This window comes from Quercus suber, unplaced genomic scaffold (assembly GCF_002906115.3).
Source record: "Quercus suber isolate HL8 unplaced genomic scaffold, Cork oak 2.0 scaffold_44, whole genome shotgun sequence".
Taxonomy (NCBI): domain Eukaryota; kingdom Viridiplantae; phylum Streptophyta; class Magnoliopsida; order Fagales; family Fagaceae; genus Quercus; species Quercus suber.
The window spans coordinates 1,980,593-2,001,460 of record NW_027069509.1 but is presented as its reverse complement, the minus strand read 5'-3'; the positions used below and the strand labels follow the sequence as shown (position 1 = coordinate 2,001,460).

Below are 20,868 nucleotides of genomic sequence, written 5' to 3'. Positions count from 1 at the left end.
GTTAATTTTTTAATATTTTAATTATTTTAATCTTAAAATAGAAAATATAATAAAATATATTTGTTTTGTTAATTTTTTAATATTTAAATTATTTTAATCTTAAAATAGAAAATATAATGTAGAGTGTATTATAAAATAAGATATAATGCAGATATAATAACTTTTTAACGTATTAAATGCTAAATTTTTTATAAGAGCTCATACTAATGCTCTTGGACCTTGCTTTTAGCCCAGATTCGAGACAGGTTTGAGTACACTACGTGCGTATCGCAAGAGTTCCACACAAGAGCAGTAACTTGAAAATAAATAGTTAAAAGACTACAACAACGAGCAAGCAAATACAATGAGTCTTAAAATTTGACAACAGAGGAAAATTAGAGTGATGTGGTAGAGGATTCTTCACAAACGATCAAGGATCTAAGAAACTCATTTTGGCCTTTGCTGTATTTGACACAAGAACGTTATGTTTTTGTGGATAATATAATGAAGAGAGTTAAGGTTTTATGAACCTTTTTATCATCTTCTGTGAAGTTTTTCCTCTTCCCTTGCCTCTTTCATGTTTCCATGCGCTTAACTTTTATAGAGGTCTTTAAGGAGTCTAAAATCCCACTGCTCTTAATTGATGGGTCTTTTGGGTTGTGTCATGAGAAAATGCAATTGGTTTGGCTTGGTATTGATTTTGGGTAATCGGATTAGTAGAAAGGTTGCTTAGTTGCTTACTTGACTCTCCTTGATGAAATTAACAAAACAAATATATTTTATTATATTTTCTATTTTAAGATTAAAATAATTAAAATATTAAAAAATTAACAAAACAAATATATTTTATCATGTGGCCCCATTTGACAAAAAAAAGAGGCAGAGAGAGAGGAAGAGGACTTGCCTTGGGATGTGACGTGGGAGAGAGAAAGTGGGAAAAAAAAAAAACACCAAAATACCAAAATATGTTTAGCACATAAAACATTTTCTGCCTATTCTAAAAACATGGCATTGTACCCTTTATCAATGCTAAGAGCTTGTTTGGTTGTATTCTTTAAACAACCTAACACATATTTTTATAACACTTTTTCATTCACATGTATTTTCATAAGACTTAAACAATGTTACCAGAACAACATTACTAAACGGACCCTAAATTTTTTAGCATTTAGAAGATTTGATGTGGGAGTTTTTTGGTGTGCCATTGGCATTTGACACATCTATTGCTAGTGCTCTAATCCAATACAACATCATGAATGCTAGTGTTCTAATCCAAATACAACACGTGGCAAGGTAAAGAAAAAGAACCCTAACACTAGGAAGGGAATTTAGTTGCTAATGTTAGTTGTTGCTAACTATGTAAAGGATTGTGTTGATACAAGATTTGCCTTCGTTTCTTTCTCCAAAAACAAAAGATTTGCCTTCGTATTTTTCCGCCTTATTTAGCTAATGATGTACTCTAATTATAAATCAATAAAGCTTTCTAATTTTTAAAAGAAAAACTATTTTGAGAAAGATAATATTCTTATTAATTTATCTAAATATTTGAATTTAATTAAAAAATTTAAGATACAACCCTTAAAACAATTTTTTATATTTAAATTTTGTCTTTACAAGAAATTATTTATTAATGATTGAAAAAAGTGAAATATAAAAAAAATGGAATATTTAACTTAACGATAAGCTAGAAAGCAGCTAGGTTTTTTTTTTTTTTTTCGTGAACTCTAATTAATTGACGAGAAAATGAGGAAGTGGAAAAGTCTATATCATGCATATTTAATCGTAAAAATTAAAAGATAGGGCTCTTTATGTCTAAGTTTTTTTAATTAAAGTTATACATTATGAAAAGGTTATTTTCAATTTCTTGAATAGAAGGAAATATTCTTCTTAATATTTTTTTTGTCGTTGCTTTAACAATTGAATTATAGTATATTAAAAAAGTATTAGTTCATCGCAGAAAAAGTATATATTAATATGAGGGTCCCATAAACAGGGAAAGACTAAGATTAACTTCCTTTCATTTGTTGATAATAGTTTTTTTTTTTAATGTCACGCCCTAAGGGAAGAATGTTAACATATTCTTAATCTATTGAGTTTATGGGAAGGCTTTTAAAACCGAAATTCAATATTGACAAAGATTCTTACTTCACTTCAAACTATATTAGGGGTTTAAAATATAAGGTAAAACTTAAGTACAATACTTAAATGTTGTTCTTTAAATCCTCCTCTTAAGATTCAGCCATGTGGCAGCACTTAACTAAAATACACTTTCATCCCATGAGAAAAAAGCCACATGACTGAATTTTAAAGAAAAGAATCTAAAGAACAGCAACTAAATACTATACCTAAGATTTGTACTAGAGTATATGTCAATATGTGCTTATTGATACTGTCTTTGGTGACAAGGAGAAGGAACAAAACTTTCTCAGAGATAAAGGGCGTGTATGGGGTAAATTACATGGCTGCAACCAAGTTGAAACTTTTATCTCATGCAATATGGGAAGTGTTAATTAAAGGGTTCTCCCTAGGCAATCCGTACACATGTCATGAGCTACTTCAAGCTTCCATATAGTTAATTTATGAAAGGAGTTAAATTCCATGATGATATATTTCTGGTGATGAGGGCAATGGAAAATGGAGCAAATAAGTTACTTTTGGATGAACTTTGAAGAAGATTTGCACAGCAAAGAAAACATGGCTATATGGGGTTTTGAGACTTAAAAACTTTTGTAATTTGATACTAGTGGTAAAACAATGTTGGTGACTAGTGCATAACACGCATTCATTGTTAAGCGTAGTCATTTCTTTTATGCTTTGCAAGATGCCTTACATGGGTCGGGTTTGGTTGGTGGTAAGTTGTGTTTACCTATTTTATGTCTTGTAAAAATTATTTCATCAACTATTTAAGCATTTTTTTCAATAAATCATTAAAATTCACATAATACACCCATATTATATTCCCAATTATTGAAAACTAATTCTCAAAATACCAAAGTAAATTAAACTAAATAAAATAAAATAAGGGTAACAATATAAACTTAATGGAATATATATATATATATATATCAACCCAAACCTACCAACCTACTAAGAATCAACCTGAGGCATTGAGTTGAATTGGATTGGGTTAATTTTGTCGGATTAGTGGGTTAGATGCACGCTCTTTATTAAACCTATCTTAAGTGGAACAACACAAAATACCACTAGAATGAAAAGTTATGCGGAAGTTCATCACACTTCTTTGACAGTCCAAACATTGGTATGATTATAAACCTATTAAAAACAGCAAATGAAAAAGAGTTTTTATTCTCTCACATCTATTTTTATGTTTTAAACGTGAACATTATCTTTTGCCTTTTAAAACGATACATGAGGTAAATATTGTGTAAATGAGCGAATACAATCATGTAGATAAGTGATGCCACTAAAAAACCTATTAAGAACTCAAACCAAGGGACCTAGATAGATCAAAACAATCAATCAACCTACCACATCACCCCCCCCCCTCCCAAAAAGAAAAATAAAATTCCAAGGCCTATTCATCTGCAAATAATTGGGCTTTCCTGGATCAGTTCTGGACCTTGACCTCCAAATTCAGGTGAAAGATAATTAAACTGATTAGTCAGTACCCTTAAACTCAATAAAAGAGTACTTCCACAGTCCCACAAAGAAATACCCAGTAGATCACCCTAGAAACACCCCAATAACCCATCCCGCCTCTTGCCTCTTACATAGAGTCCTTATTTTCAAACCAAAATGTCCGTTTCCACAGACGTGTCCGCTGCATGCGGACTCACCTGACACGTTGACACTCTCTCACTCCACGTATCCACACGTGCCCACATTCCACACACCTATATATAACTCAACTATTTGAACCATTTCCACTATATATGCATTTCCAAAGCCTCAATCTTTGTAAGCTTTCCGTCTTTGTCTCTGTCTCTAGGGCCTTAGCAACTAGACCTTCTTGTTTTTCTCCCAAAACCCACCTCAAAGCTCACCGGAATACTCTCTTTCCGGCGACATTTCCGGTAACTCAGAGACCCTTTAGAGTAGTGTTTGCAATAATGGCTTCAGGTGGTCAGAAGTTTCCACCACAAAAGCAGGAGAGGCAGCCTGGGCAAGAGCATGTCATGGAACCTACCCCTGAATTTACGAGCTCAGACTACACGCCATCCAATAAGCTTCGAGTAGGATTTTTTTCCGTTTCAAAATCCCATGCATACAAATAATTCATGCACACATATATATTTAGGTAACTCCACATGGAGTTTATAAACAGTTTCTTTCTTAATTTTTCTTTGTTACAGTTGATAAAAATAGTTGTTTTGGATGATACATATAATACGTAGAAAGCCTATAACGTATGTATCATCCAAAACAACTATTTTAGTTGGAGGTCATTGCCATCCTTGAAATATTTTTGCTCTCCTGAGGCTCAGTAGGTTAATTTTAGTTTCCAATGAAGAAAATTTATTGCCAAATTATATGGAACCAAGAATTTCATTTAAAAAGTACAATCATGATTTCTAGCTATTCATTTCAGGCTGGCTTATATTGCACAACACATTTTGTGATGGTATTCCTAGCATTGCATGCATGCACACTAGCTAGTAGTAAAACTAACGTGTAAGTTTTGCAGGGAAAGGTAGCGCTAGTGACTGGTGGCGACTCCGGGATTGGGTGAGCCGTGTGCCACTGCTTTGATCAAGAGGGCGCAACCGTAGCCTTCACGTATGTGAAGGCTCAGGAGGACAAGGTTGCGCAAGACACGCGCCACATGCTCAAGAAGGCAAAGACTTCTGATGCCAAAGAGCCTATGGCAATAGCAGCTGACTTGGGATATGACAACAATTGCAAACGGGTAGTTGATGAGGTTGTGAATGCCTATGGCCGGATTGATATACTGATCAATAATGCTGCCGAGCAGTACAAATCGTGTTCAGTGGAGGAGATTGACGAGGAAAAGCTTGAGAGGGTGTTTAGGACCAATATCTTCTCTTACTTCTTCACAGTCAGGTAATATACATATTAATATATCTGGCTTAAAATCTGTCATAATTGCTTAGGCTAGGCCGGAGGACCAGGATTTCAAGTTTTGTTCTTGACTTCTCGGTTTTCTTCTGGGTATATATCATCAATAAGTGATATGAGCTTTTAGTATTGCACAAATTAAGCATGATTGTAACTTTCTTAGTCTATTTGATCTCTCTTATTAACATGTTAAGAGTTGAGTATTGTGGCCTAGAAATAATAGGATGAGTGGTTTGCTCTCAGAAGTGAAGGCTTGACTGAATAGAGTGAGCGAGTGATGAGAGGATTATGTGTGCTTGATTTTGAAAATGGTTTGGTGATAGGCATGCTCTGAAGCATATGAAGCAAGGGAGCTGCATGATCAACACGACATCTGTGAATGCATACAAGGGAAGTAAAAAGCTGATCGAATATACAGCAACCAAAGGTGCAATCGTAGCTTACACTAGAGCTCTAGCCCTCCAGCTTGTAGAGAGAGGCATAAGGGTCAATGGTGTGGCCCCTGGACCCATTTGGACCCCATTGATACCGTCATCATTCAGTGAGGAAGAGTGTGCTAAGTTCGGGTCTGAAGTGCCTATGGGCAGGGCTGGTCAGCCTATTGAGGTTGCTCCATGCTATGTCTTCCTCGCTTGTAATCATTGCTCCTCTTACATAACTGGCCAGGTTCTTCATCCTAAAGGTAAGTTCAATTTTAAGCTGCAATTTTTGTATGTTTTAGTACTTATAGGTAGATGATTGATAACTCTTTATTGTTTCTTTTTTGGGAGGAAATCTGTTTTACAGGTGGAACTGTAGTGAATGCTTGAAGGGACTGTGGAAGAGTGTGTTTGGTGCTTCCTGTTGGTGCCTTATTATAGCAAGTTTTTTGTGTTGTATGGAAGAAAGAGTGGCAATTAGCGTCTACAGGTTCTTTTGTATGCTCTAACCCCAAGAGAGCAGTATGGTGTTAAATGGGTACTTGGCAAGTTGTTAATGTGCTGTATGAAAATTAAGAAGCAATAAAAGTCTTTGTAAATTAAGCTTTGTTTAAGTTGTAAGTGATCTACTTGTTGTAAGAGGCTGTCACCCTGTTGCTCTTCTAGTTTAATTTCTTGAGCTATGAAAGCCAAAATATAATGGACTATCAATTAGTATTTGAAATAGTCAATGTTTCTCTTCTAGTTTAATTTCTTAAGCTATGAGAGTCGAAATATAATGGACTATCAATTTAGTATTTGAAATGGCCAAAGTATGGTTTATGGTTTATGGTTTTAACTCTTAAGAGGTTACCACTAGGCTTGCCTGCAGCAGTGCAAGGCTGACCTATCATCAATAAGACTAATTACAAGCACTTGGCCAGGACATCAAAGCCGCAAGATAAATGGAGAATTCTAACTTAGAAATGAAGGTCACGGAAAAGATGGATCCTATATGGACTTTATACGATACTGCACTGGCAATATTCAGCTTAAGATCAATACAATCCTATATGGACTTTATACAATACTGCACTAGCAATCAGCTTAAGATCAGTACAATCACAAGAAGTTCTCATTTCAAGATAGCAGCAATGCTATGTGCACGATGATATAGCACAAGGGACTCTCACTCACTATTTATGAGTGGTTAAAACTTAAAAACCGTGTGTTGTAACCCATATTTCATATCAGCGAGACAATTGTTTGTACCATCCTTTCCCTCCTTTTCTCCCCTCTAAAAACCTAGTACTCCATTCCTAAACTCTTGATTCCACATTCACAAAACGTTTTGAAGTTCACTACTATTGAAGTATCACTATGCAGTCTATGCTGGGGACCACTTCTTTTATGGCTTAAATTTAGTGTGAATTTCAGAACAAGAATAAAAATTATTACACTTCTATGATACGGCCACTGTTTTTAGCTCCTTCGATAGGGTTCTGGGATTCAGTCTGACTTGGAAAGAGCCAGACTTGATCTTGACAAGTACCTTTCACTGTCGGTGCAGCTTCTCAGCCATTTCTTTTTTCAGTGTTTTAACATATGTCAAGGTTTCTATTCCAATAACAAATCAAGATTTGTAAAGCTTTAAGCCATGGACTTTGCATTTGACTAACACTACTGAGTTGAAACTTGAAGTTAAATCAACAGATTGCATTATAAAACTTGTCACCAACATTTGAGATTCAAAATGAAGGTACAGTTGGGACAGCAAGATTCCATTACGAATCTTTAGTCTGGTTTGTGGAATATGACTAGAGGATATAACAAGTAAAGGTAGTAAATTTGATCCATTTAGTATTATTTTTGTTTAATTTGTATTTTCTTCGGAGTAGAGAAGAATGTGAAACACTTCCCTATGTTGGAGGGACTGGGGACTGGAAGAAAATTAATACACCAGAGAGCTAAATCATTCCTTGGTTGTTCAATCAGAATCTTGAATGTGACTTATAAGAGGTTCAAAATTTTCAAAAAAAAATTTGAAAGTTTAGAACTGTTACAAATTTTACTAATTTCAAATTGAACCCTACACTTTTATAATCATATAAATTTAAATCCTAAACATTTTGGGTTGATAAGGGGTCTAAATTGATATGATTTTTAAAATTCAGGTTTAATTTGACAGTTTTGAAACTATAAAGATAGGTTGTTATGACATGATATAACAATAATAACAAGAAGCTTTAATTTTTGTGTCAACTATGGATCCTTAGCATAATAGTTAGGGTCAGTTACATGTATTTTTTTCCTCCATTGTTATAACATGATGGAATGGGAAAATTATCCCATGGAGCAGCTCCATGAAGCCACTCTCTCTCTCTCTCTCTCTCTCTCTCTCTCTCTAATAGTATGTGGGACTCACACATTTGTGGGTCTTGCATGCTGTGAGAGGATGGTCTCATATAACGGCTCCATATGATACCTGGTGCAATGGGCTGATAAACAGGATAGTATATGATACCTGATGCAATGGGTTGATAAACAGTACACTATCCGGGGTTTACGACTACTTTCACATTTCCAATACACCTATTAAAACTAAAATGTTAAACCAAATGGATTGTCCAAACTTCAAAGTATCCCCAACATTGATTGAACTTATTTATTGTATTAAACTACACGATTTCTATCAAACATTCCAGGGAAAATCAAGGAAAATCACATCAGCAGTTTGATGAAATGGAAAATTAGAGCAATTGGAATTAGCGGATGCCTATCCTTTATGGCTAGACAGACGACACTACAATGAAGAACCTCTAATGGGACTTCATATAGTAATATTGCTAAACCTTAACCATGTAGGTTCTGTGAAGTGTATATAACAATGTTAATGACTTCTTATAGAGCATGTAAGGTGCATGATAATTATCAAGTATCTTTCCCAAAGGAAAAGAAAAAATCCATTTGTATAAAATTGGCTTTCTTCATAAGTAGACAAACTAGGATCTACAGAGGAGAGAAAATTCATATAACTATTTTAAAATTGTCTTACCCGTGAAGCAACAAGGTGGATATTCCCGAGACTTCCAAAAAAAAATCATAAATTAACTTAAATTAATCATTCTAAGGACACAATTATAGTACAGAAAAGATAGATCAAGAGGAAAACGTTACAGCAAAGCACACATTTTCATGCTTATTATTTGACATAAGGGATTTTACTCTTATTCATAAATAAGGAAGATCAGGATGAACCACTAAAGCTAACCTCAGCACCTTTCCCACCTATTGCTGCAATCAAACATTGGAAGCCGCATGACTCCAGCTCCGCAATTACCTTATCAACAACTGTTCCTGATAGCACTGATTCATGTGGTTAAGGAAGCATCTGAATATGAAATTTAAGATAAAGCATATCAATGATATAGCAGCATCCTGACATTATTCAGAAAATCCAAAAGTTTCTAATTTTGTTCAGATATAAAAGTTGAAAAGATGAAGTTTCTCCATGCTAATGTATTTTTATTTTTTATGAATAAAAGACTCATATAGAATTATATAGGTGTTACCAATGAGCTCTAGCTCAAATAACAAAAGCTCCCTAGTAAGAACAAGTTGGAGGTGAAGTTGCAAGATGAATTCCTATCTAGTGTGTGAAAGTTACCCAAAAAACAAAACAAGACCAAAGAATAGAATTATTGCTTCCATGGGTAATAAATTCTATTCAAAGTAAAAGTTTTAACGCATACAATGGCTATAATACATCCTCTCATCAAATTATAATAAGATTTCAAAAGAACAGTGAAATTCAAGAAAGAATAACTATGAGAATTTCCAAAAGCATGTAACTAGTCATACAGAGAACAAAAGGCCTGATGCAAAGCCAATTGAGATCCATGTGCAACTTACACAAAGGCCAGATGCAAAGCCAAATACTACGAATGCGCTCAAATGACACCACCTTTCTCTATAAAGATACGGTGGAGGGTGAAGTCATGGGTTCAAAACCCACCCAGAGCCAAATCCCATTGGGCCCTCTCCTATATATAATTAGCTCCTCATGGTTATAAAATAACTTCAATTTCTTATAAGACTGAAATGGTACAACATCCAAGTAAAGCTTGACTCAAATTCTTTTGAAAGTAACGAGACCAAGCAGTTTATTAACCTCTATTTGACAGTAATAAGGTTTCCACAGGCCCCACCCCCCACCCCCACTCTCTTTTTTTCTCTTCTGCCCCCACCACCACAAAGAAAATCTTTTCCAAGTTCTCTGTGGATGAACTTGGTGCCATTCCTGGCACAGAAGGCCAATGACAACTCCAAATATATATGGGTGCAGGTTGAGAGCTACATAGGAGGAGAGGATAACTGGAACACAAGAAAATATGAGGCATTGTTCTTGTAGTATATAACCCTCCCCCGCCGGAGAATTTCTAGTACAGAAATTCTTTTTGCTACAAAAGTTTATATTATTATATCATGGAAACTGATGAGGTCAAATCACTATAGCTATATATCTACACCAAGACTTCCACAGCCAACCAATAATATAATGGAAACTAAAACAAGCATCCACAATGTACTAAAAATAAGAACCTGTAGAAGAAAAAATTGGAAATAAAATCCTTGAAATTAAATTATATAAACAGCACAAGGAAATGGATACGGGTTGGCAATAGCGTCAGAACACAGCCTCCACCCCCAGCTCCTGTCAATTTGGAAGCTAACTTGTACTTCAATGTTGTCCTAAGAACAGTTTCTATTGAAGCATGGCTGACTCCCATACACTGGAGAAGACCTTGATTCATTTCCATTAACTCTGCTATCTTCTCTTCCTTCTCTGTTATGGAGAGTTCATCAGGGGCTGGTGACTGGATAATGGTAGACAATTCGTTGCTGATAGAATCAACTGCATTAAACACCAAACTCATGGCATCTGGGTGCCTTATGGTCCTCTCTGAAACACCAGCAACTAATGCCTTTGTATTCCTCCCAACCTTGGTGTTGGTAATAAGCATTTTGAGCGGCATATTGGACTGGATGAGAGTCAAATTACCAGACCTAAATTTGATCATGTTGCCTGTTGCAGTCAAATTTATAGCAAATTCAAATGCAGTGACCTTCTTGCGTTTGGGAGATAAAGGAAACAGCATACTGTATGGTGAAGTTGATAAACATACTAACACAAAGTAGTTCTCCCTTTTCTTCCCTTATTTTAATTCTTCTTATTTTATTTTTTAGCAGGAGGTGTGTTCATGGAGGAAATGGATATGAAATGTACTAAATTATTGAAAATTTCTACCCCGTGTACAAGTTAAATGTGTGTGTGCAGGTCATTAATATTGTGTAGATAACACATGATTTATTCAAGTAATTTGACAACAATTTCTGCATAGATTAGGTTATAATGATGAATATAATATGAGAATGTATGACTCCCATTCCACAAAACAGGCTGATTCACTTCCACTCATATTCAATATTGAATTCATTCTCCCTTCCACAAGTAGACTTTTCAAATTACCACTACTTTTACAACTCTTTCATATTACCATCAATAAAGTAAGATACTTACTTCTAAGCAGGCACAAAGTGAAATGTAAATACTACTCAGAATGATGAGCAACAGGGAAAAGACACTTCTTAGGCGCAAAACGTTGATTAAAAAAGGATAGATTTGTATAGCACAGAGCACAAGATCACATACCATATGTGCTGACTGTGTTGTCAAGTCCAGATGGCTTTCCATGTATTATCTTTTCACCTTCAAAAGCCCATTTATTAAGCAATTCAAGCTCACTTTCCCCAAATGCTGTCCACCCCTGCTGGCTCATGTCCAAACTCACTGAATCCGAGAAAGAAAGCAGAGCAGCTGAGAGTGCAACACAAAATGCGGCAGATGAACCCAAGCCTGCACCCAAAGGAAGCTCAGAGGTGATAACCACCGTAGCAGGCTTAAATCTGATATGTTAAAAAAAAAAAAAAAAAGAAGTCAGAATTAGATTTCTAAGAAAATAATATTGAAAAATGCAACCATTAATGGAAGCATACCCATGGATACAGGAGTACAGCCAGAGAAAAGCTGAAACTCCAGAAGCAAGTCCAATTTTTGCTTCTGGAATATTTTGTTCTTCAACTTGTGCTGCAATTGATTTCATGGTCTCTATTGAGCATGAGGTGGGTTTTGAAGAGAGCAAACTTCCTGCTTCAGGTAATGCATCTTTGATTCTAGCAACTGGCCATGAAAATTCTAATGCCAAATCCTTGAGTTGGAGTCTTAAAAATTCATCATTGTCTATAAATAAAAGCACAAAAAATCAGTGAGATTCAACAGAGAACCTGAAGAGAAATGAACAAGAATTTTACCAGAATAAAAAGAAAAAAGAAGTGCAAATTTGCAGAAATCTCAAAAAGACCATAACATATTTCATAAATTTAATTTGGCCCCTAGCTCTTCAATGTATGTTGCGAGGATAAAATTCTTTTGAACTAGTGTATTAATAAACATTGAGCTGTTAATGTCCAGTGGTCCGTACCTTCCCTTCTCTCTGTAAAGATTTACCCTATTTTATTTTGATAACTCTCTGTAAAGATTTACCTACTTTATTATTGTGTATCTTTTGCCTTCTAAAAGGAATACCATAACAAATCACTGTATAACGCACACACCGAGGGAGAGGAAAAACACATATGCTCAGAAGGGTATACTGCAATCAACAATTCAACCCACAAAAAAAAAAAAAAAAAACCTTAAAAAATGGTAAGCAATTATAGTATGTCTATCAAAATCAACAATACATCAAAAACCAGTAAAGTTTTTCACGCGGTCAACACAGTTGAAACATAGAATCACTCATCATCAGTTTCATCAAATCTGTCTCCCAGCGTTTGGTTGGTGAAGACTTTTTTTTTTAAAGAAAAAATCTTTCTTTCTTTCTTTCTTTCTTTCTTTTTTAAAAAAAAAAAATTAAAAAATTAAAAAATTGTAGAATTTGTTGATAAGCTGAGAAAGTTGGATAGGTTGGAACTTGGAACAGACATCAATGAGCACTTTCCACAAACAAAACAGTTTAACAAAACCCAATTTAACCCAAACCCCAAAATCACAAATCCTAAGCACAGTAACACACACACAGAGAAAAAGCACAAATGCTCAAAAGAGTATATTCCAATCAAGAAATTAAACCCAAAGTAAACAATCACAGCAACATAATGCAGCACACACACGTCACAAAACCACAAAAACTCAAAAGGGTATCCTCCAATCACCATTTCAATCAATACCCAATTCAACTCAGTCCCAAATCTCCCATCTTTGTGCCAATTCAGCACAACCCCACATCACAAACATCCAAAACAAAACAACAGCAGCAAATAAATAGCAACAAGAAGAGAAACCACAGAGAGAGAGAGAGAGAGTGTGTGTGTATACCAGAGGGAGTGGGAAATCGAAGAGAAACATAGGTGTAGAGGTCAAGGGAAGCAGCCACCGCCGTGGATCCGTGCACCACAGCATGCTCTCCGGCCAGTATGATTTTCCCTGGAGCTCTAGCTTTCACTTCCATTGTTTTTAACAAAAAATTAATAATAATAAAAAAAAAAAACACTAAATTTTCACCAAATATTTTTCTGCTAAATTCTTGTTACTCTCTCCGTAAGTTCATAAATGTTGAGAATGCACGTGGAAGTTGTTAAATAACTTAATAGTGAGAGAGGCTGACTGAGAGAGCACTTTTTTTCATTGAATTGGCGGTGTGAACAATAATATCAATTTTATATAAGTGCAATAATATAGATGTGTTTGGTTTGGTGAATTGTCCACCTAAGTTATGGCGCGCGTGGAAAATGAGGCACCAATTCAGCCAACTAAAAGTTTGAAATCCACAATGTACTGAAGGATAAATCGTGGGTATCACGAGTCCTAGAGATTATAGTCCTTTACCCGTCATTCAAAAAAAATTTTAAACAGACACGGTAAATTTAAATAAGTGTAAATCTTTTTTAGACGAGAAGTATAACAAAGATAATTTCTTAAAGAGAATTTCGTTTTTAGACAAGATAGTTTTATGGAGAAATTATTCGATCTTTACGATGGCTCATGTCACTTGTTTACCAACATACTAAAAGACTTTAGTTGTATAAAATTGTTAAGTTTAATTAACAATTTTTTTATCATAAGTTGACTCAACAATTTTAAACAAATTGTGAGTCTTTTAATGAAATTGTGAATAAATAATTTAGTCCCCCGTGAGAACGGTATAATTCCTCCCATCCTTATCTTGAACATATTTCCATTTCCATCACATTAGTTTAGATATGGTCTCTTATCTTACTCCCACTTATTTGTCAAAAGTTTGGAGGATGAGGTGAAATTTTAGCCTCGCCCCACCCTACGTTGATAAGGGATATAATTCTAAATTTTGCATACCCTAAATCTTTATTATTTAAACAAACCAAAAAAAAAAAAAAATCAACAATAGCTTTAATTAAATGCATGGGATATTAAGATTTTTGTTTTTGTTGTAATATTGTCTTGTTAAACACTTGGATAATATTATTCAATTTTTGCTAAAATTTAGTTTGATTTTATGGGATAAATTTAATCGTAATTTCAAGTATATTTATATTAATAAAACAAGTTTTATTTAAAAAAATTATAATAATTGCGCGCAAATTAATTTGACATAGAATTTTACGGGGTGAGAATGGAACAAGGAAGTTTTTACTATCATACGAGGCGAGGCAAGGCAGAGATATGGTAAGACAAAACTATGTGGGGCGGGATGAAGACTAATTACCTATTACTATCAAATTATCCCCAAAAATAAAAAATTCTCACTTGCTAACTCGTAAGTGTATATTTAAATGAGTTTATTTTAGTTACCTTATTTTTGTTTAATGTGTTTAGGGGGAAAAATACATTTGAATATATACATGAAAGGACACCTTGAAACTAAAACAAACAAGCACTAAATCACATTATTCCCATCCTATCCCATAAACAAAATTTTGAATAAAAATTAATAATTTAACAAATATTCAAATTTTAGTGGGCAAGAAAATTACAGAATTAAATTGTTTTGGTGAAGAATATAGAATATAAATTTAATTGTAAAAAAAAAAATGAATTAGAGGATTCAAATTATAATTTTTTTTCTTTTTTGTTTTTGTTATTGTTTTTTCTTTTTAATTGCATATGAGAGAAAGAGAGAGAGAGAGAGAAGAGAGCATGTGCCTTTTCTATAGGTAGTCACCCTCATGTGGATCAGTGGATGTGAACATGAGAACCTAGAAGCATAGTAGATTCTAATTAATTCAATTGGTAAAGTTCATTGTTATCAAATAAGGTTTGAATCTCGTTTATACCAAAAATAAATTAGTATATTGACTTCATGATATAGAAAAAATAATCATGAAATTGACGTGATTGATAGGATCAAATCTCATATTAAAAAAAGAAAAAAGATTGCTATCAAAATTGTGGGAGGGGTAAGATTCAAACACAGTATAGTGCCCTGTGGGCCCAACCCGAGAAGCCCAAAGAGTGAGCGTTCCTTGGAAGGCTTTAAGCAAGCCACTTGGACCAAAAGACAAAATATTGAGGAATGAGGTAGAGACATGCAAGCAAAAAAGAAGGGAAATATCAAGGTAAGGTACCCATCATTTCTGCATTTAATTCACTACACCAACTCAACTGCCCACATTAATGGCAGAATAATTCCTAAACAGTGCCCTCACAGCTTACAGCACATTCTACTATCTCCAACAAAACCCTAATGGGACAAGTATCTAAAGAAAAATCAGTGGTTGTAATTCATATAGCTATATAAAGAAAGGCAAGTTCTATAGAACAGGGGAGACACAAAAAAGTTGAAAGAGAAATATACCCTATGTATCTATACTATATAACTGAGACGAACTTTATATGAAATAGAGATCCTTGGACCAACCCAAGGAAGAGTTAATAATGAATCTTCTTCTTTCTTATAAATAATTTGTTGTTTTTCCATTAAGTTGAAATTAAACCATTAAAGCGTACAAAGACCTTGGAAACTCATTTTCTACAAATTAGTTGTATTGAACAATCTCATATTAACTCTCTATCCATTTGGAGTTGGTAATTGATTTTTCTTCACGTACAAAAATCAATCTACCTATGAACCTATGACATCTAGCATAACAATTTGGGCACTATAATAATATAATACAATTGAAAATAAAATACTATAAATTAGAAATTAGGGTAGCTTTGTTGGAAAAATGGTTTATTAACCTCATGAACACTTTTCCAAAACCATTAAGGTTAATGAGAGATTGATTTTGTAAGTGTTTGCCCAAACGTTACGCTTATTTCAATGTTTGTTTGTGTGTACTTTAGTTAATTCCAAACCAATATATCTATTGGCTATTGCACTTTTTTGAACCAGTGCAAGCTTGTAACAATATTTCTATTCACTATTGCATTTTTTCTTAACTAGTGTGAGTGTGTAACAATATCTCTATTCATTATTGCACCTATTCTGAACTGGTGTCAGAGAATTTTGTTCATTGTGCAAGGAGATTGTAGTGTTTTTTTCGGTATGTTGTTGATCATTGTAACTTGGGAAGCAAACGTCTGGGAGACTTAAAGCATTAATGAATAAATAGTGTGAGGAAGAAATCTAGCTTAAGGACATAATGTCAAATACTAGCCTTGATCAGTTTTGTATCAACCATTTTGCATTCATTTGGTCTGTAAGTTTTACTATATTTTCTCTTGTACATTCACACATAAATTTGTCTATATATTGATTTTTTTTTTTAATCTTGTTCACAAAATCACAAAAGTAAATTATTTGTGAAATAATTCTACAAGCTCTACTAAAGAGTTTCTAAAATTTTATCTATTTATTTTAAAAATAGTGAATTTGATTTTATTACATAATTAATACTAATTTAAATAGATACCAAAATTTTAATTATCAATGTTTTGTTTCAATCTAAAGTCTAAACAGGGTGTATCCTTCTATTGTGCTTAAACAAAAAATTCATTTAATCTAATAAAGTTCCCTAAAAATAAAGTTAGTCTAATAAAGGACGGAATGTTTATAAGAAATAAGGTTAGATGATCATTGAATAGTATGCAAGCTCATTTTTACTTTGTTGTGTCAATTGTGTGATTGGGTGTTTCCTTTCGAGCATCCTAAGTCAACTCACATTCATGATTCATGATTCAACTCCAGCACCCTAAAGATTCATGTTCCATTTGATTGGGTCGTGTTTTGCACAAGGTTGATAGGCGCTTGGGTTTCCTCCTTCTCCACCAATGTGGGTTTCCTTCCGTTATTTTTTAGAGGTCAAAAGCCCATCATATTTAGCAGTCCATCTTTGATCATATTCGTTTATTCAACTTTCAATGGAAGATGATTGAGGGAGTCTACCCTCTACAATACACACCTAGCTACCTTCTTGTTGACTATGGGCCTCATTATTGTGAACAATTTTTCATTCTGTTCTGTGAAACTAGGCCTAATGTTTTTCTTAAAATAAAAAGGAAAAAACAGTCAATGTGACTGTGAGTCCATACAACAAGAAATCACATGTTGCCCTTTATACTCAAAAGATGATGTTTGTGGCACATCAATCATCATCAACGTTTTCACTGTGCTTGCTTTTCCGGCTTGCCACTAGAGAAAACAAAAGGAAAAAAAAGGTAAAATTTGAAGAGGAAGTGTGAAATTAGAATACTAATTTGTATTTTTCTTTCACTTTCTCTGCATAAGCAATAAACCAAAAAAAAAAAAAAAAAAATATGTGTATGTTGCTTCTTTTGATCGTTTGGAAGATGAAGATAACTCAAATCTAAGACCTTACTACTTTTTTAAGGTTGAGATAATATTAATTGAACTTTTCTTCTTCTACTCTTGGAAAAATAATGAAGCATAACTGATCTTGCAGATTCCCTTCTATACTAAAATGTGACTGTTTTATATTTACATAAACATGAGTTCGTTTTTAGATACATCGACAGCATACAAAGTCGTCATTCTGCTAGCCATGTTATGCAATAGCTCCTATCTTTTTGTCCAAGTTATACTATCCAATCTCCAATATTAAATGACAAATTTAGATAAGTAAATTGTTCCAAACCTTAATCTGTTATCCCAAAGGAATATATAGCACATTATTCTTGATTTTCTCAAAATGAAGATAAAACTGGAGAAAGTTCTGGCTACAAAGTCAATCCATTAAGTTGGAAATAACACAATATATTGATGATCAAGTAGTTATTAATTAGTTACATTTCAGCGTGACTTAGAGAATTAAATGTTTCAAGAAGAATTACCTCTGTGGCACAAAAGTGCAAGCATTTCCCATTTTTTTTAATCTTTGAGTAGGATATAAGATTTACAATAAAACGTAGGGACTGAAAGAATTCAGTAACCCTTTTTCTCAGCAATGCCAACCTCTTCTTGGAGAGTGTCATAAAGAATCTCAACGAAATTAAGCAGGAATCCATCTGAACCATGTTTCGCCAACAAGGAAATTGCCACAGGAAGATTATCATACATCCTCCCTAGTGGTATGCTCACCTGTAGATATGCAGAAACAAATTTATGTGGTTTTTCAAAGGTATTAAGATAAACAAGGAAAGCGTAAGATTGTCATGTATTACAAACACAGAGAGAGAGAGAGAGAGAGAGAGAGAGAGAACTTGGCAGAATCCAGATACGCCAGCAATTGACTGCAAGCTAGAAGCCTTGGCCCGAAAAGCTTCCAATGGAATTGGATCACTTTGTAGTTTTGGTGGAGGCCCGGGAACAGTGGGAATTGCCAGGACACCAAAATCCTGAATAATCTTCAGAAGTGTTACTCAAGCTAGTAGAGAAGTTGAATTCATATATTAGAGATGGTGGCACTTTCTTTTGCTGCAATAGGTTGCTTGTGAGAGCAAAGAGAAGCGAGATGCAGATACGGAAAACTATAATTCCTAAAGTTACTCAATTTTGAAATACAAACATGAGGTCATAACTGTATGCTACTCTCACTACCCTTACCACTTTTCAAAAATTTTAAACTCCATTCAGTACCTTTGGAAAGAAGATGATTACAACCATAGTGGAAAACAGAAATTAATATTGTTCTTGCAACGAACCAATATCTGTAATTTTTTAAAAACAATCTGTAATTCTTCAAGAAAAATATTACACTTGAAATAGGCAGGATATGCCATCTTTTTTTATATCAATAGCATGATAACAATTTTCCTTTGAATTCAAGAGAATATGATTGAGATGTGTGTATATGATAGAAGGAACAAATGTTTTAAGTGTAGAAATTCATTTTAAATGCATAGATATTATCTATGACTTTTTAGTGTCTCTTTTGCCTTAAGGGTGTTTCTCTTTATGGAAGATGAGGGTGTGTCCTATTAAGAGGCATACCAGCATGCATACAAGCACATAGTGCCATCTCATAGACAACCATTATCACATATTAAGCTTCAAACTTATTTTTTATAAAATTTAAATTGTGGGATCATGGGATCTCCATACAGCACAATCCTAGTTTTATGAAACATTCAGCGGACAAGAAAGAGAGTACCCCAAAAAGAGCATTCAGAGCAGCACGTAGTTCAGTCTTCACAGAGTGACAAACATCCAAATTTTCATCTGTTGCCCTAAGGGCTTCCCGTACACGTTCTGATATTCCAGGACCTAAATCAGGTTTGACAGTACTAATCCACTCGCCATGGTTATTCTTGAATTCATACCTACGCTTTAAAAGATTAAGAATTTCAGGAACCACTGTTTATATAAGAACAATATTTTCATCTAAGTAAGTTCCACACCAACATCACAGTCATTCAAGTCATTTGAATTATATGAGCTAGTGACCATCTGCACCTTAAAAGCAACTGTACTGCACTTGCAAGAGCTGCCAAAGATGGTATATTATACTCTTGATCGAAGTTTCCCTTGATCATAAATTGTTTTAAACTTGGAACTTTTTCCTTGACATAGTCCCCAAGGACTGCATGCTTTACCAGATCACCTGCATTATATATAAAAATATGAAGTGACATCTCATATAGTGAAAAAAGGTATTTATCCAGATGTGTTTCATGCAGAATAACAATGAGATATTACTGCATGACATAGAATTAATGATGGGCGAGGCTTTCTCTTTTCACAGCATTTGAGAGGTATCTTTTGCAGCATGGCTAAGGAGACAGTCTAGTTAATTACCATCACTTTGAGGGGGATACTGCTTAAATTCACTATAGACAGTAAATTATAAGGAAGTAAAAATGGATTTATTTAGAATTTATATGATGTATGAATTCCTCCCATGTATAGAACTACACAAATAACAAATTTATGTGGTCAATGTACTAACCCCCAAATAACTTGTTCACTGATTTAAGAAGAGGTTCAGTAACTCGATCACTTGGAATGGTTGAAAGCTGGAAACAATCTTCAGCGATAATTATCTGAGAGGGTATGACAGGATCCACCTCAGGTAATTGCAGTAGTACTTGTCCAACTCTGTTCAAAATCATAGGATCTCTAGCAAACCATCCTGGATAAGAAATTGGTGTAGGAAAAAAAAATCTTTTCCATTAAAAGGACAAAAATAGAGCAGGAATTACTAATCACACTATTAAACAAAATAGCAGCGATTCACTGTTTTATCATGTAAAGAATAGCTGAAGATATGATTTGAGTACATCACTAAGCTTCTAGACAAACTACTACTGATAGCTTAAACTATATTATTCAAAAGTATTTGAGGTTATATGAATGCATGCATACACACAAACAGACACAAATTCTAAAGTAGGCACAGGATAATTTGCAAGAATGTAATACAAGAAAACTTTGGTCATGAGACATTGAGTAAAAATGCAAACACAAGTTCTTGTTGCATCGTTTTCTAAACTAATGTGCCAATGTCAACAATATCATTGCCATTTGGCATACTTTTCAGGTGTAGAGTTGAATTTTTTTTAGATATATCTAAATATTTAGTTAGAAATTTCAAATCAAGCCATCAAATACTTGGTTCCTTACCCACGCTATCAAAACTCTGTGCCATAGGAATTACTCCAGTTGTAGAAATGGCACCATGTGAAGGCCGAAAGCCAAGAATTCCACAATGTGATGCAGGTATTCTTACACTTCCTCCAGTGTCAGTTCCTATGATAGAGAGAACCTTTTGGTTAAATTTATTGAGGACAAGGAAAGAAACATAAAATTGTCCACAAAAGAAACTCACCTAAGGAGAAATCAACAAGCTTTGCACCTACTGCAACAGCAGATCCACTGGAAGATCCTCCAGGCACCCGATCAGGTGCACATGGATTTTTAGGTGTGCCATAATGTTTGTTTTCTCCATTCATACTGCCCAAACAATGTGGTCCTTCAATCATATGCCCAACAATTATGATGTGAATGTTCAAGGACAT

General features: G+C 34.2%; 3 protein-coding genes across 3 annotated transcripts in view; 1 reads left to right on the top strand and 2 right to left on the bottom strand.

Annotated features, from left to right (window-relative positions):
- Positions 1–3,348: 3,348 nt before the first annotated feature.
- On the top strand, positions 3,349–5,825 carry LOC112020744 (NADPH-dependent aldehyde reductase 1, chloroplastic-like). Its single transcript, XM_065771484.1, has 5 exons — positions 3,349–3,353; positions 3,929–4,172; positions 4,697–5,001; positions 5,340–5,698; positions 5,803–5,825. The coding sequence occupies exons 1-5, from the start codon at positions 3,349–3,351 to the stop codon at positions 5,823–5,825; spliced, it is 936 nt and encodes a 311-aa protein (XP_065627556.1).
- A 2,676-nt stretch (positions 5,826–8,501) lies between these two features.
- LOC112020761 (mevalonate kinase) lies at positions 8,502–13,195 on the bottom strand. The gene is made up of 5 exons (XM_024053320.2): positions 12,853–13,195; positions 11,472–11,715; positions 11,128–11,381; positions 10,087–10,500; positions 8,502–8,780 (listed from the first exon to the last, which is right to left on the bottom strand). The coding sequence occupies exons 1-5, from the start codon at positions 12,983–12,985 to the stop codon at positions 8,662–8,664; spliced, it is 1,164 nt and encodes a 387-aa protein (XP_023909088.2). The 5' UTR covers positions 12,986–13,195; the 3' UTR covers positions 8,502–8,661.
- A 4,452-nt stretch (positions 13,196–17,647) lies between these two features.
- The window catches only part of LOC112003508 (amidase 1), a 21,967-nt gene continuing 18,746 nt past the window's right edge, over positions 17,648–20,868 (bottom strand). Inside the window, exons 3-9 of the mRNA XM_065771469.1 lie at positions 20,679–20,803; positions 20,474–20,599; positions 19,800–19,982; positions 19,307–19,454; positions 19,005–19,173; positions 18,115–18,249; positions 17,648–17,992 (exon numbers count right to left, since the gene is read on the bottom strand). Of these exons, the coding sequence (XP_065627541.1) occupies positions 17,837–17,992; positions 18,115–18,249; positions 19,005–19,173; positions 19,307–19,454; positions 19,800–19,982; positions 20,474–20,599; positions 20,679–20,803 (1,042 nt within the window). The 3' untranslated portion in view covers positions 17,648–17,836. The remainder of the gene's footprint in view (positions 17,993–18,114; positions 18,250–19,004; positions 19,174–19,306; positions 19,455–19,799; positions 19,983–20,473; positions 20,600–20,678; positions 20,804–20,868) is intronic.

Coding starts and splice junctions, on each gene's coding strand:
- LOC112020744 (XM_065771484.1), top strand. Junction 5,002..5,339: donor TCTTACTTCTTCACAGTCAG/GTAATATACATA, acceptor GTTTGGTGATAG/GCATGCTCTGAAGCATATGA. Junction 5,699..5,802: donor CCAGGTTCTTCATCCTAAAG/GTAAGTTCAATT, acceptor TCTGTTTTACAG/GTGGAACTGTAGTGAATGCT.
- LOC112020761 (XM_024053320.2), bottom strand. CDS start 12,985: ATGGAAGTGAAAGCTAGAGCTCCAGGGAAAATCATACTGGCCGGAGAG. Junction 10,501..11,127: donor CAACACAGTCAGCACATATG/GTATGTGATCTT, acceptor TGACTGCAACAG/GCAACATGATCAAATTTAGG. Junction 8,781..10,086: donor TCTGACGCTATTGCCAACCC/GTATCCATTTCC, acceptor CACATGAATCAG/TGCTATCAGGAACAGTTGTT.